The sequence below is a fragment of the Excalfactoria chinensis genome, chromosome 5 (assembly GCF_039878825.1).
Source record: "Excalfactoria chinensis isolate bCotChi1 chromosome 5, bCotChi1.hap2, whole genome shotgun sequence".
Taxonomy (NCBI): Eukaryota; Metazoa; Chordata; class Aves; order Galliformes; family Phasianidae; genus Excalfactoria; species Excalfactoria chinensis.
Window position 1 is genome coordinate 23,650,105 of NC_092829.1, and position 17,324 is coordinate 23,667,428.

Sequence of the window (17,324 nt, forward strand, 5' to 3'; positions counted from 1 at the left end):
ACCTGAGTATACTAGTTCAATTGCATGTTCAGCAGCTCTCAGTAAGAAATGACAGAAATCTGTGTTGTGGTCAGGGAAATGACATCCCCATATTCATCATACAGTACATGGTTAACCCGTGACATGGTCATATAAAATTCCAGGTACTGTATAATGAATATGTGGCCTATTGATATGTCAAGTTCTACTATTTTTCCCTAGGGAAAAAAAAAAAAAAAGGGGAATTTGTGGCAAATGGTCTAATAGAAAGACAAGTAATTGATGGATTTCTACATAGTCTTTTAGGTGAGGCGTCTAATCTGAAAGGCTTCAGACATGTTAGTTTTTTCTGTCATCATAGTGTGAGGTCTCACAACACAAACCAGAAAATGCTAGGGAGAAAAATGAATGATTTTAAACTTAATTCCCACATCAAGACTTTCTCTTGATAATTTCTGAAATAACTCACAGATAAAAATAATTGACACAATAAATATTTTACCATACTTAGGAGTTATATTCTTAATTACTTTCTATATAATTTAAGAAAAAATTAAAATATATTACTGTGGTCTTTAGCTATACAGCTATGTATTTCAGGTAATTATAAGTGTAACCTAACAGATTTAAACATATTACAAGATGTGCTAGAGCAGAAAACTTTACAAGAGTTCTGTTAAAAATGCTTTTTATTATTAATGTTCTTCTGTTCTGGGAGTTGTTTCTTCTGTCCAACCAACATCAAGGCTATATAGCAGAAATGAAAACTGAGAGATAAATGACTTGTCTCTTGAAGAAACAGGAAGTTATTAATAATTTGAAAAATATCAGATCTTTACACACCTGTTACTTCAGTGCTACATGAACATATCAGCTGGTTGATACAGACCCTTTAAGCTACTAGCTCAGCTTGTTAAAACATTTTTTTTAAGGAAGAAGAATGATGAAGCTTTTTGTTTAAAAAAAAAAAAAAAAAAAAAAAAAAGGAAGAAAAGAAAAAAAGAAAAAGAAGAAAAAAAGAAGAAAAAAAAGATTGGAAAAAATGGCAAAAGATGTTATGGGACGGTATTACTTGCCTTTTAACATTCCTTATGTCCCTTCACAGCAGATTTTCAGAGATGAATGCAGTGTTTGCAGAGGTAGATCTGGCTTGATTTAGTCAGCCAGCACAAGATAAAAACCTTTAAAATGTACAGCCTAAGTCACTGAAACAGCAAACAGTAAAAGTGTCCATATAAATATATATAAAGCTTATTCAATATAATTATGTAAATACAAGAAATTTTAAGAGTCAGAGAACATTCTACAACCCAATATTCCAATTGTTAATGATAAAAAAGAAATGAAAAAGGAACATGTCTGATATCAAAGTGCACTTGATCACTTTTAACTGAAGTTGGCAGTGTGTTAGCTTAATGTATTGATTGTTTGTCTCTCCTTGTTTGATGTGGTCGGCCTGCCGAATCTTTAAGTAAAGGATCTTTCCCTCTGAACCAGGTAACACAAATCTTCACCAGCTATGGAACTGCTTCCCTCTATGAAGTATTTGCAAACAAAAAGGTATTCCTTTGTACTTCGATGCAGCATCCTGTTCTTGGAACATAGGTAAAACAGATCACCAGTTCTGCTTTTTTATTTCCCCAATAAACTATGTTTATTATGCCAGTTCTAATTACCATGCAATCTAATGGTTTTAAGGCTTATATTTTCCACATCACTGGACATTACAAACACGAAAGCATTTTATACTGTCATTATACATCAATGTTTGCACTTGGTTATACATATATACAGAAATTATTCACACAACTTAACCTTGCTATTTCCTCCTTCCAAATCAACATAATTTTACTGTGAAAGCAGCTTTTTAATAAATGGTATAAGAAATACAGCAAGGCACACATTTTTAAAAAACTTTTTTTACTCATTACCACCTCAAGAAGCATAAAAAACCAAAATGTTGTTCTTAATTCAGTAGAATGTCAACAGTTCCTAACATACAACACCTTGTAGCTGTTTCTTGAAGTGTTGCATAGTTTAAACTTTAAAATAAATAAAATGGCATTTATTTATCTTAATTTTTTATTTTTTAGATGTATTGAATCAGGAGGACAAACGATTTCTTTTTGCTGCAATCCAACAAAATTGTCAAGTTAAATGTAAAACAGCTTCAGTAAGTTTATGCATTATACACATAAATATTAAATTTGATACACAAAACAGAGGAGTACTGGCAGGTACAGTACTGAAAAGATGAACCAGATTGATCATAAATCCTGTGGAAATTCAAAACTTTAAAGAACAGAAACAGTGATAAGTAGTACAGGAGCATTCAATTTAGGAAGGGCAGGTCATTAGAGGTAGCTTGGGAGAGGAATCCATATGAAAGCAAATGGCTTTGCTACCACACAAAATGATCACTGAAATAGGACTAGCATATGCAACCTGATCACAAAGCCAACATGGACAAATCACATTTGGAAAGAAAATTTATCTTGGGAGTCAATGTAATGAAAGGCAGTGATACAATGGAATTGGAGGTCATCCCAGGGTTTACAGGATGAACCTGCACCTGAATTGCAGCCAAGTTTCTAAAAGGAAACAAAAAAGTAATAGTAGGTTACAGAAAATGCAGTTTTATTTGCGAAACATAGCTATTCCAGAACAGTCATAGAGAATCATCAAACAACCACATGCCAGAGCCTTTAATGCAGAAGCATACAGTTGGCAAACAATGATTTTAACAGCCTGAGGTACAAGGTAGTGTAAAAATTGTTTTGATGTAGAAAATTCGTTGATTTCTGTAAAGACTAAAGAAACAAGGAAAGTTGTGAAATCTGACCTTTCCCTGGATCCTGTCTTCATCCTTACCTGCAAACTTACCTTCAGCGCACTCATAGGTGCATCAATCAATGAAAACATAGGAACTTTTTAAAGCCAAACACCAAAAAGATGCACCTGTTGCTTACTTTAATACTTCTGTAATCATACACTATGAGATTTCAATGGAGAACAGGAAAAGACTGTCACAAAAGTGGTCCATGAATAGAACTGTCACTGTCATCACTGAATTTTCAAATTGTAAATAGCTACTTAGACAATTCTAGTACCAGCAATGAGTTAAATTTTCATATTATAGAATTATCCAGCTTAGAGCTTAGGGTTAAACTATTCGTTGAAGAGCACAGGCTTATGATGAGGATTATGAAAAAATAACTGTCAGAATACTGCTCAAAGATTTGTGCAAAGTACATCTTGTAGGCATTCCCTAAGAGGCACACAAGACATGCATTACGTGCCTTCTGAACTAAGCAGACATATCTGGATCTATCCAGCTACCTTCTCCCTTGATCTTATTTGCTGTAACTGAGATCCCCTCTACTTGTAGAAGAAATATACTTACAGAAAAGAGTGAAAAGCTCAATAGTTTGTTTAGAAATTCGGGAAGAACTGATGTGAGTAAGGGGGAAGATTTTATCAAAATGTTTCTACAGTTTTGGCAGGAGTTTCATGTATCTATAGTTAGAAAAATCTCACTGATGGATTACATTAGGTTTTTAAAAAAATATGTAGCACTCAAATAGTATAAGATTCTGTTTATCCCACTTAATTTTTTTTAAAGTCAGCTATTGTGAGGAGATAAAAACACAGACCGTTTTAAATTCTATAAAGAAACATTCTTCTATGCACTTCCCTACAAAAATTAAATAAAGATAAATTTAGATTACTTTTGTAGTTCCATTTTCAAAAAGTAAATTATTGCATACTAGCTATTGTGTAAACTTCTATAATATTTCTCTCCTGTAATGACTAATTCATTAACAATACTTTGCATTTCTCTATCATATTTTATCTGTGGATCTCAAAACACTTTTCAGTATATGAGCTGTGTTTCACAGGTCCCACCAATTATTATTCTCAGTATTTTGATGCTAAAGAAACTGAGGAAGGGAAGGAAAAGTCATACAAAACTAGCTATTGCTGGGTAGGAAATAACAGTCAGGCCTTCTGAAACCAGTTCTGGGCATCAGTTATAGAGTCTGCCATCTCTCCTGGGTTTCTTTCTGGGTAGCAGCAGGATATTCTGGCTAACTTTCTTGGACTGTCAGATAAAACCAATTCATTTTGTCTTAAGCCCAGATAAAACATTTCTTTCTAAATTAAGTTAAAACTTCCGTTTAAACTATGGATTCTGTACAAAAGGAAAGATATAGCTGTTCTGACTTACTTGTAAGCGCTAACACCACACAGAACTATACCGTATTTTCTAGAAAAGATGTCAGGCACATCACGTAAACCTCTTCAATGTAATGATTTTTATGCATATTGAACATATGACTAAGAATTCCCAACCCTTTGGTGAGTCACGGGTCACACTGACAGCAGAACACTGTAGGATCTCTGATGTACAGAAGGACAGCTCTTACAAGCAGTTCTCTACACACAGTTTAATAAGCACCTCTGTCACAGAATTCTAATGTTGGGTCATATGGAAGATGAGTTGGTGCTGACAGACATTTCTGAGTCTACTTTCAGAATTGCTACTACTTTAACATGATGGGCATTTTTTGTAGTATGCTGATAAACAGTAGGATTGTTACATACATTTGTCAGAACTTTATTTTCCTGTACATCCAGTGCAAATACTGAAGCAGTATAAAATCAAACTATACTTGAAACTAGGCCTCTTTCAGCCTGGAATTTTTAGTATGCTTTAAAGGTACACATATACTATAGATTATTTTTCTCTAAGCATTGCAGCTACACATGGAATTACATATTTAAATGAGCTTACAGCACAGGTGCTACAGGAAAAATAATGGTGTTTGCCATTTATCTTTCAAATTAAATAATGTGTTTTTAAATAGTAACTTTTTTCATAATACACTTATGGGAACAACATTTATCTGTCACATTTTAAAAGATGTATTAGTAATAAATGTAAATTACCTTTGGAAAATCAGTAATTAGCCTCATCAAAAAATAAACAATCTGCCACCAAAAAGATAATCTTTAGCATAGTTAAGTATAATAACTGTTATTTGAATAAGTTAACAAATTAGGATAGATTGCTTCTGTAATTCATTCCCCATAGCATGAGAGATGAAGTTAAAGTACCAAGCTTGTGAAGGGGGGAAGGGAGCTCAGACTTCAGTGAAACCAAATCTAGCAGCTAACATTTTCCCTTTTTGATGTGCCTGAGACATGCCACATGTATCCTACTGCTTTACTGCTGGGAATAATATAGTACATAATTTCCGTAGAAGGAAGGTTTTATATATATTTGCTATGAAAAAAAAAGTATCTTAAAGTTAAAAAGTGGGATGTCACATGAAAGGTTTTGTTACCTTAAAATTATTTTTCAATCCCCAGGTAAAAATTAAATGCAAGTTATGTTAAGTTAAATGCTATAGTTTAAACATAATTATCTGAAAATTTTGTATACAGTCTCTGCATTCTCTTGCACTTCAGGTCACGCATTAAAACGTCCATCCTCTATGCCCAGTCTTAGTCCTGATGTCTTGTTAACTGCACACTGTCATACCCCAGTCTTATGAGAAACACGGTTGGCTACCATATAAGTTACTAGGAAGCTCCTAAGAGTGAGGGGAAGTTTACTCAGTATTTTGAGATCCTCAGAGGAAAAGTACTAATGAAGTGAAAAGCTAAATTATTAACTTAGTGAAAGAATGAGAAGAAGAAGAAAATCACACTCATTGTACTAAGTATTCTCCCTCAGTGTTACAAAATGAGTGGAATAAAAGAAACTTTATAAAGCAGTAATTTAGAAAAAAGTTTATGTTTACATAATCATCACTTTCCAGCCTCATGCTTTTGTCTTCATCTCAGTTTACAGATGGTGGCCTCTGTAGAGACACAATCTTTTGAATGCAACCCTAGAATATACAGTATCACCTATCAATTTTGTAAGTCCCAGTTGATACCTGTTGCTTCTCCAGTTTTTTGTATGTGTCCAAGTATTAACCTACTGGCAATCAACAGGTCAGAAAAACTCATTTCAAAGCCTTTTGAGAAATATCCTCTTTGCTATGACAGCTGCAAGACAATGCATTATTAAAATAGTTTTTTGTTTGAAAGAGACAGTGGCAATGTGCACACTTTTGCTGCCATAACCTAAAGATTTTACTAGATGTCTTTATACATATGTGAATATGTGAATGGTGGAGAAAAGGTTAACATGTGCAAAAGAAAACTCCAATGCACAATAATACAATACAGCAAAATCAGGAAATCCTGAAGTTAAATACCCAACAGTAGTAAAGCAATCTATTTTATATAAATAGGTTCTGAACCTCTGCCAAAGCTATGCAGATTGAACTTTGTTAGTAATGGTGGACTTCACAGTGACAAATAACAACCTGCTCTCCTAAGGGAAAGAATAACAGACTCTTAGAATAACCTAGGTAGGAAGGGAAACTTGGGTGTCATCTAGTCTAATCTCCTTCTCAAAGCAAGCATGATCCAAAGGTAGATCTTTAAAGGACATGTCCACGTGAATTTTGAGAATCTCCGAAGATGGAGATTTTAGAACTAGCCTGGGCAACTTAGTGTTTAACTTGGTGCCTTGCCAGAAATTCCCTTGGTACAGTTTCTCATAAGCAGCAGCATTTGGAATTGGAATGGCATTTGGAGTTGCCATGCTGGTTCTGGTCAACTGGATTGGTGTTTCCAAAAACTAATGGAATCATTGTAAAGCTATGTTGGCTTTTGGCTCACCATACTACTAGTGAGACTCAAAGCAATGATTCTGCATGCTAGGATCTGTTCCAGAAGTTGCCTTGTAGATCTTCTATTAAATGTGCAGTTAACTGTTAGACATTCATGTGAGGTCAGAACTCCAGATAGGAACCACATATGGTTCAAAATGCTTACCACAAAATAGAACTGAAGCTTTCAGTGCTACTTTGTGGCTATCACATTTCATCTGCTTTGGTGTCTGAGCCTTTATTCTACATCTCCTTTACATTACCCTTTTCACTGATATTGCAGATTTCTTACTTTTGTAACCTCAAGTTTGGTCTAATCTATAAGGGCTAATTATGGCTTAATGACTGTAAATAATGCTAAGGTGACACCAAGAGATGACATTATCTCTCAATTTAATTTCTAGTCTGTTAAGACATACCTTATGAACTGTCTGTAAATACTATAGAGCTCCAGTTCACTGGTCACTCAAAAATCCTTGTAAAACCATCTCAGATTCATTAAGTGCATAAACCTCATCAAACTCATGAGGTCAGCTGTCTGTGGAGAAAGGGATCAGTGAGTAGAGCTGGTATCTGTTTTCATGGCTCTGCGGATAAGGGAGGAGTAGGCTGATAAAGCAATTTTAATTTTGAAGGAATCCCAAGTTCTGCAAGACAGCAGATTTGAAGTATTCCAGAAGAGATCAACTCCAGTCAGTGCAAAGTCAAAGGGCAAGAAGCAGCTACTATTCACTGAATTTGTTGGCCAGTGGCATGTAAGTCAGAATTACGGTGTAATCAAAACTAAAAATAATACTACCATAAAACAGAAGCCCTGGATGGTGATCCACCTCCTTTCATAGCACAAAAAATTAAAAATAAAATAATAATTAAAAAAAAAAAAAAGAAAAAAATGTAAATTAAAAGAAATTGTATTTCATAGAGTACATACCTGCTTTTAGGATAATGTATAAGCCTGGAGAGAGTTACATTCTATCTGTGCATATTAAAATGTCTTTCTTTATGAAGATTCAGGAGATTTTCTTCACAAGTAAGAGTTTTAGTATTCTGGTGTACAACTTCCTCATTCTGTGAATGGCCACGCTTTAAATGGAACTCTATAGCTGAAGCCTCATCAGAAGCAGCAACACATCCTTTGGGCTCTTCAGTTCCAGGTGATTTTCCTATACTACTCTTTTTACTGCTGAGCTCTGGAATATTCTTTTCCAAACCTTCAGTTTGCCAGTCTGAAATCAACAAATCATCTACAGCATTTTTCAAATTGTTTGATTCATTTTCTTTGTTAGGACCGAAGACATTTATATTGCCATCATCACATAGAAAAGATAAATTACTATCTTCTAATGAAGTTTTAACTTTTCCTAATGATGCCAGAGTCGATTCATCTGTTGACTCTGGAGATGTTTCAGAAATAACATTAGAAATACACTGCTGTTGCTGCTCCTCAGCTCTTGCTTCAGGAATACCATTACAAATGGATTGCTGCTGCTCAACATGTTCATCTTCAGGGCATGCTTCAAAAAAGCATTCAATATTATCTCTCTCATCCGTAAAGTCCAGTGGCACAGGAGTACTGCTCTTTTCCTCTATGTATTTGATTACCTCTCCACAGTCACTATCATGAGAAGAAAGCGAAAGATAAGAATAGAAGTCCCCTTTTCTCAGCTGAATGGGTCTGTGAGAGTGTTCTAACACTTTTTCCTTGATCTGTGTTAATGAAGCTGGAGCAGATGACTCACATTCAGGTTGAGACTTACTTTTCAAAGCTGTTGATGCCATGTCTATTATCTCCTTCACAAAGTTGTGTACTGAGCCATCTTCCATATTTCTTTTATCAGAAGCAGCAGAGTCACAGCTACAGAATGAATCAGGTCCACTGGCTGAGGAGTCGCATTCTGGCTTACTAGATTTCAAGGCTGCACAGCAATCAGTAGATTTTTCAGTAATGCTTATTTTGTGTTGTTGATCATCAGGCAAGGATGTTTCAAAAGAAGCAGCTTGTATGGCTACAGAGCTTGTTTCTGAGGAAGATTCAAGACAAGGCTTTTTAGCAGGAGAGAAAGCAACACAATGATGATCAGACCGAAGATGACTTTGACATTCTTTGGGAGGGCTTCTGGATCCATCAGACAACAGAACAGCCTCCTTTCCATCCATATGTGAATCATCTGAACTGTCTGTAAATGCTTCACAGACACAGAATTCATTTTCAGCTTCTTTTACATCAAGTGATGCATGAATTTTAGAAGTTGTTGATGTTCTAACAAGCTCTCCCTCATGACTGCCAAGAGTATTTTCGACATTGCCATTCTCCATATCATCCACAAGTTGATCCTTCACAACCTGAGAGATATCTTTCATCAGATGACCCTTTGTCCCTTTTTCATGATTATGTGATACATTCTTACTGTTGCCATTATTTTCTGTTATTTTCCGCACTGAACCATTCAAAAGTGCTTCAATGTTCAGTGTATCCATGGCTTTTGAAGTCTCATTACTTACTTTACTGTGCTGAATTTCATCACTGAGGTTACTTTTTCTCTTCTCTCTTGTCAAAGAAAATTTTGGTCTGATCCAAGTTTGGAGTTCATTTTTTATATAATCAAGTCCTGAAATTAAATTGCATTCTTCATAAATATCCTCATCAGTTGCTATACTGGAGTCATCATCTTCATCTTTGATACCTAGCTCTTCCTCAGTTAAGGTAAGGGTGGAACTTGAAAGCAAATCACTGTCATCCTCATCATCAGTGCAAGCAGAAGTGCAGGAGACATTAACAATCATGCTAACATTGACATCACTCTCATCAGCTACGGATCTATTAAGATGTTTTCTAAATGATGCATTTGAATCTGGTATTTTATTTCTGTGCAGTACTATGTCTTCAGAACAGAGAGAAAGATCCTCACTGCTGCTGAGCTCTGTGAGAGAAGCTGCTGAGTCTTCATTAACTGAGGATGCAATATCTACAGACAGCTGTCCAGTAAAAGACATTTTTTGAGAGCTACTTTGGAGTGTTATATCAGAGATACTGCGCTTTATCTTTTGTTCTAATGGACTCTGGATGTTCTCTAAACGATTCAAAAGATCTAATGTCCTTTTGCTGAGCTCTCCAACAGAATCACTGCTTGCACTAATGTCTCCTGAGCCATGGTGACTAAAAAGATCTTCATTGCTTTTGTAGGAAGTCAGCCAGCTCTCCAAAGAGGTGCTTCGCTGAAGACCATCTCCACTTTTAAAAATACCTGAGCTGAACAAATCACCTACTACAGACAGAGATTCTAATGAAGAACTATGAGATAAAGTTGAAACATGTCTTGTGTTTTCTGTAGCAATTAGTTTTCTTACTGTTTCCACAGACTTAGAGGAATTGGGATCTGAACCTCCAGGGATATTTGCCATATTATGATCATGAATAAACTCATCTGTTTGTGACTCTCCAGGCTTATGTTCAGATTTACCAGGTATTTTATCAAAACAAAAACCATGGAACAAAGCACCCTCTGTTTGCACCTTTTCAGTTTGTGATTGTTTCATTATCATTGGCAATTTGAATTTGGAGCCTTGAAGATATGAGTAATCATAAAATGTAAACACATCACATTTTCCTTGCAGTTCTTCTAAACAAACAGTTTTGCACATGGTAATGTTGTCCAAGTCCCCGTCAGTTTCACTTCCACAACCTTCAGATGGTGCCAACTGGAAATCATCTGAGAGACTAACATGGTCTTCTTCATCTTGCTTTATTTTTTGTTTTATTACATCAATTATGTCATCCATTTGAGTTCCTGCGTGCCCAATTTCAGGATTGCTCTGAGTGCTTTCAATATCATTTAGTAAAAAAATTTCTGAATTGTTTGTAGTTTCTGTATCACATTCACTCACTATTCCACTTTCACTCTCAGAATGCCTGCTTATGTTCCCACTCTGGTACATACAGTTATATGGTTTTGCCAATGTTGTTCCCCCTATCAGGTCTGGTAAGGATTTGGTAGATGAAAATGAAGAGTCTTTACTAAGACTTTTGTTTAAAATGTTAGACTGTGTTACACTGGAGAGTTTTGATGTGTTTTTCAAGAAAGGCATGTGTTTTTTTTCTGATAATTCAATATTATGAAGACTATAGACCTGATAGATGTGAGAATTTGGAGGGGAAGTAATGCTGGAACAATAAAGAGGACTTCCACGATCACTGATACTTTCATCTTCATTCACATCATTGCTGCCACATTCTCCTGAAGTAGATTTCTGGTTTACATCATCTTTTTTGAGCTCCTGATCAGGATCACTTAAGTCTTCATTAACACTGATCAGCTTGTTACTAATATCAGTTTCATCCCATTCTAGTGCATCTTCACTCGGACCATTTAGATCCATCAAACTTGGATCAATAACATTCAGAGACTCCTGTTAAAAAAAAAAAAAAGAAAAAAAAAAGGGAGATGAAAAAAATGTACATCTCTACTTTAAATGTTCTTCCACTGAAATCATATAAGTAAATTAATGGGAGAGAAGAGCATTTTTGGAACAATAATAATTATCAGGCTTGTAACTTTATTATGTATTGTGTACAATTTAAATGATCAATTAAAATGAAACCTATTAAATTCTGCTTATTTTCTTATTCTGTATGATCTCTCAATTTTCTTAGATTTTTTCTTATTTGCTACTAAAACACCATACAGAAATGTGACTTTTCTTTAATTGAGATTAACTGCAGTCACTTTACATGTAGCAAACTTTAAGCATTCTGCATAATCAAACAGAAGTATGTTAGTAATAACATACTTGTAGGTCTTTATTGCATTGGATATATGAGAAAATCTCTTAGCCTGCTTAAAAGAGTTAAGATATACAAGTTTTATAATCGTTTCTTGTTGGTTTCTTTTGTTTGTTTTGTTGTTGTTTTGTTTTGTTTTTTTAATTTAATAACGCATTTTTGTGTAGCCAACCTTAAAACAACTGATCTAGTGCACTGGATGTCACTAGACTTGATGAATTTTTGTTAGAATTACTGTCTATTCTTTACTTGATAGTAAAGGTAGTGCTAATGACCATTAAGTAAGGCTAATGAATGGTAATACATTCAGCTGCAAGAACAATGAATCAGTCTAAACAAATACTACATGAATTTCAAATATTGTCTCTGCTGACACTGTTCTCTGGGAAAGGGCTAATAAATAACTGAACTAAACTTAGTTTTATTTTTTGAAGACTTTGTAGCTTTCCAGTAATAATGGTTATTATGAGCTCAGAATGTGTAGTCTCAAATACTGTTACTTCTAGAAACACCTGAGGGACAAGAAACAAATAAACATCTTGACAACTTTTCTAACTCAAATATCACATGTCAAAATGCCAAAGACCAACACACCTTAAAATCCTCATAGTAGTACAGAAATGGTTCCTAATTTGGGGGCTTGTTCTCTAAGCACAAATTAGTTTCACCACATTTTTCTACATATTGAGACCATTTGTGGGAAGGCTTTGCTTACAAAGAAAGTCTTAAAATAGGAGTGATACCTAATGTAGAATTTTACCTTAGATTAAATAATCTCAGCAGCCAGACAATGATCACTGCATCCAGAAAAATAACCACTTTTTCCAATAAACCTTTCAACAACATCAATACTTGGCTTGAGCTTTGTTGGAGCAAGTTTTGTTTTGCATATTACAGCACTGATTGCACATTGAACTGCAATCTAAATATCAACAAACTTAGAAAGCTGCTGAAATACAAGCAGATACAGTGTTGCTGTAGTCAAATAAAATGCAGCTGTAAGCAACTCAGTTGCTGACTTAGATTCATAAAGCTTAACTCAGGCTAAGTTTGCATATAAAAGGATGTATACTCAGCTGTAAGCTCTCTGTGTGAAATGAGTTGAGTTCTCTGTAGAACTCAAGTCCACTCATCCCTATCTTGACAAATCATGAGACATTCTTCAACAGCTCAATAGTTACGGCGCTCATTTTGAGAGGGTAAGAGTTTGTTAGACTGGACATGAAACCAGCTTACCAGTCTCTCAAAAGTTCTCACTAAAAGATGCTATCAAGATAAGCCTCCTTATGCTATTTCATTTTGCATAAAATAATAAAACATTACTTGGGTCACAGAGGGATGATGAGAATTTTATCCCACAGTGCAGTGTTCAATACATTTGACTGGCAAGAATTATAGATAAGCCCAAATCCCTCTTCTGTGTGGAAGATACGAGGGTACCCTATCACAGCAAACAACTGGCTAAAACACTCAAATGACATAAGATAGAACAACTTTGTCCAAAACAGGCAGAGCAGCATTCAGCAGAATGATACAATGATCAACATATTTGATAAAATGATACAGTATTCATGTAAGACAAACCTGAGTCCTCGTGCTCCACTGGGCTTAGCCATAAGGCAGATCTACATTAAGTACAGCTGTGTTAAGATATCATAAATAATTCTAGGCAGAACCTTGGGTGCCAGCATTTTTTTCTGTCCTTGAAGGTTAGGAGATTTGGTGGATTTTGAAGTTTGTCATATATAATGTTGAAGGCTCTTCATGGATAAATATATCACAAAATTTATGAAATAAATTTGATAGTCTTCTTTTTTCCATGAGATATTGGCTGGGGGTAGCTCAAACTTTAAATTCCCATGAAAACACTCATTTGCTAGACAACTAAAGCTACTAGGAGCAGCGCTGTACATTGTAGAGTTGAGCAGTCCATGCTGGGATTTGACAATTGGCCATGTTTTCATAGTGACTCCTGGTCGGTACCTATTTGGACCATGTCCCATTTGTTGCTAATAAGAGGAACATAGAATCATAGAATCATAGAATTACTCAGGTTGGAAAAGACCTTGAAGATCATCAAGTCCAACCGCAGCATACTTTTACCAGTCTACACATGAAAATATGGTGCATGTGATCAACAATTAAATTAGTTTGAAAGCTTGTTAGATTAAACATGAAATCAACTAAAATTACTCTTTTTCTCTGTAGTATGTTTTATGACTATCACACATAGCATTAGGAAGATACTGCTGTGAAAGGCTTCCTGAACTGCACAGTTTTACTGTTTTATGCCTCTGTCAGCTGCAAAAGGAACTCCCAAAGGCAGGAAATCAGCAGCAGGTTCCAAGGATTTTATGTTCCATAGAATCTGATCTTGTTCCTCAAAACAAAACATTTGGTCCTCATTGGTCAGGACGATAACCTTCCCCCTGTAAATCAGCACTTGGCTGCCTTGTTTTTCTGCAGGTCAGATGGACTAAAACAATAAAACATGTGGAATTGTGACCTCACCCCATTCATCTTCACTGAGTAGTCCTTACTTCAAAGCCTATTTTTCATTCCTCAAATGCACATGCTTTTCTGAGTGCTGGCATATACTCAGAAGTTGCACTGACATAGATACGATGGTAGGAAATTTGATTTTTTTTTTTATTTTTTTTTTTTTCCTTATTGCCACTTACTATCACTTCCAAAGTCTCTGATGCAGATATGGTCATTTTACAAGCATAACTTTCTTTGTCCAAGGAACTGTCTGAATTGATATTAACAAATTACTACTCTTCTTATAAGCATCATCTGCCCTGATGAGATCTACTAGTATGACTTTAGTGGTTATCAGCCCTTACCAAGTACAGATTAATTTTTAACTTTCTCTGAATCAGACCACCCAGCTAAAGTCACAAACAATTTTAGCAAGGGTATGTATTTCCTCTTCTTTTTTACAACTTCTAGCAAGCTCCCCAAACAAGAAGGAGCAATTAGAGATGCAGTAGTTGCTGGAGAGAGCAGCAGCAGGCAGACTTTTGAATAAAGCTCTGGTTTGAAGAATGACAGGTAGTGTCATACCAGCCTATGTTTACACTGACAGCAGTAGCAAGGCAAAAACTAAGAATCTCTGAGGCCAATTTTCATCATGTAAGATGTCTTCTATTCAGCCTGCTCAGTACATAGGTAGGATGCTAGAAGATTAGAGTTATCATGATAGTAACATACATGTGTAGATGTGCATGTGTAAAGACACACACACACCTCTTAGCAACTTTCCAATTTCTGGGAATTTTAGTGCAATCAGTTACACCTGCTGGTATCTGAAAAAAGTTCATTTTTCCAGACAATTATAGCATGTTTGGTGGAATTTGGTCCCCAGATGGTCTATCACAGACTTCAGCAAGTAGACACGTGTGTGCAAACATATGTATATCATCTTTCAAACAATGACTATCTTCATATATGATATCAAATTAAAGGCACTAAACACAGCTACCTCTGGAGTCAACCTCAATGACCACGTGGCTCAGAGTTAAGGTAAAAAGTTTTGACCAAGTAAAAAACTTGCTAAGCAATAGCAACAAAAAGAAGCACACTATATTCCAGTTTTATAGTATCACTAGGTACACAACATTCAGAAAGTATTTACTGTATTTTGAAATATATCAAGCATATTGTAAAGAAGAACAAATTAAATTACAGACTCAGAAGAGTGATAGGTTAAGTTAATTCAACTATATTTGAAAGGGCTGCTTTAAAGAGTCTGGTTCTTTCCTGTGTGGACCCTGCACTACTTTGCTTCGGATAGTAATCCCATTTCATTGTGATAACTTATATGCACAAAGTGTGCACTTCAGTACTTGCAGCATTGGTATCTAATGGTTAAACAGTTAATCTGCTGAAAAAGCTAAAGGCAAGAAATGGAATTATCATCATGTATGGATATTTCCTCAACCACAGTGCTCGTTAAGAAAAAGTCTTAAAAATACATTTTTTTCCTCACTTTTTCCTTTTTTCAAACACAGATAGTTTTGCTTTTTCTGCAGCAAATTTTACAAAACAATGATTCTCTGTTTCAGGCTCATTTGCATGTGCTACTCCAGTACAGATACTTTGTGCTGGTGAAACAGGCCTGTAATGTAACCCCTACGTACTATTATATTTTTTTAAAAGAATTAACATGAAAAAAAAAGCTTTTTACAATAATAAAGACAAACTGTCCCTCTCTCTCCGAAACATATCTTTCAGTTGCTACGGACAAATTCTCCAAACTCAGCTGTGCTTTAGGGCCAGAGGAAAAAGAGAGAAAGAAAGAAAACCATCCCCCATCTTCAGGAATGCGTGCACATTCAAGGAAGACAAACATGATTTTGTCTTTTCAAAACTGCAAGCATGCCAAGTACTTCTGCTGCAAGAAACAGTCATATGTACAGTACCCACTTCACCTCTGCTTCATTTTCTAAATGAGGTTCTCTATATCATAGCCAATTAAAAAAAAAATCCCCATTTCCCAACACCAATATTTTAATACTTATAAACATGTGCATAAAATTGAAAGTGAAGGGACTGAAGTGACCTGCACATTACAATATGGTCTCAAAATATATAGAAGCATTATGCTTTATTACAGATCACTGGAAAAACCAATTACTAAAAGACATACTTGTCATAATTACAATAAAAAGAAGGGATGTGTTTACTTGCTGAGAAAATAAGAATCTGGAACTGTGGTTTTTACTTTTTTCTGCCTTCATTTTACAATTGTTATTACCTTCCACAATGAAAAGGTACGCTCAGTCCGGCAATGCAGAACTTGACCTTTTTTGTTGGGTGCTCACAGGCATTGCCAGTGTCCTACAGGGGTGACTGTATGCATAGATGCCTGTAGCACAGGAAGGACACTGGCTTCACTTCTGCTTTCTGATGTCACAGATGCCAATTGTACTTGTACGGGTCTCAACACAGAGTGTGTCACATGGGAACCACAGAGGTCACAACACTGATAAGCTGCCTATCTTCATGCTGACATGGGGAATTCTCCTATAATGCTCAAAAATAAAAGACTAGAGGATTGCTTCCTCATATCCAGGTTTCAGTATTAAACATTTTCTGTCATGACACCAATTTTTGGGCTCATCTTCCAAGCAACAGATTAAATAATTTGAGTGATATTTTAAAAGGGCTGCTCCAAAAAATAATGCCTTCTATGTTATTATGTTGGTCCACAAACTCAGAAGCAGATGTTGATGGTATGGCAAGAGAGGCTGAACCTTCACTCCAATTTCTCAATACATTTTGTTGCTGTGAGTCAGATGGCAGCAGAGGGATAGCCTCACAAAATGGCGCATAATATGGAAGCGCACATGAAGCAAAAATTCATAACTGAATTCCACCATTTGAGAAAAACGGCACCCTTATACATTCATCAATGCTTGCAGAGCATTTATGGAGACCAAACAGTGGATGCAAGCATTGTGAGGTGGTGTGCAGGGCATTTCAACAGTGGCAATAGCAATGTCAAACACAAGCCATGTTTCAGACAGCTGTGCAGATTCTTAGGAGTGCAACATGCACACTTCTGTGCCAAAGAAACTAGCCATTCTCTAGACATTCTGATGCTCTTCAAATGCCTTGTGACCACATTAGGTAATACTCTGAGGTCACTTATGCCTGCACAAGTCCTGTGATCAAACTCTAAGTTTCCTGACAAGCTCCCCTCAGTACCAGATGTCTAAAAGGAGTGAAAGGCTCTATTCCCTCCACTTCTCACTAGAAGAGACAGGCTGGAGCAGAAGGTGAGCTATGTCAGCAGAAGGCCAATAGGAGCTTACTTCTATCACAGATCAAGG

At 35.8% G+C, this 17,324-nt stretch overlaps 1 protein-coding gene across 2 annotated transcripts in view; it reads right to left on the reverse strand.

Moving 5' to 3' along the window:
* Positions 1-1,596: 1,596 nt before the first annotated feature.
* AKAP6 (A-kinase anchoring protein 6) overlaps positions 1,597-17,324 on the reverse strand; it is a 250,248-nt gene continuing 234,520 nt past the window's right edge. For both annotated transcript variants that reach the window (XM_072337277.1, XM_072337276.1), the window contains exons 13-14: positions 7,639-11,114; positions 1,597-2,570 (exon numbers count right to left, since the gene is read on the reverse strand). In XM_072337277.1, coding sequence (XP_072193378.1) covers positions 7,680-11,114 — 3,435 coding nt within the window. In that variant the 3' untranslated portion in view covers positions 1,597-2,570; positions 7,639-7,679. The remainder of the gene's footprint in view (positions 2,571-7,638; positions 11,115-17,324) is intronic.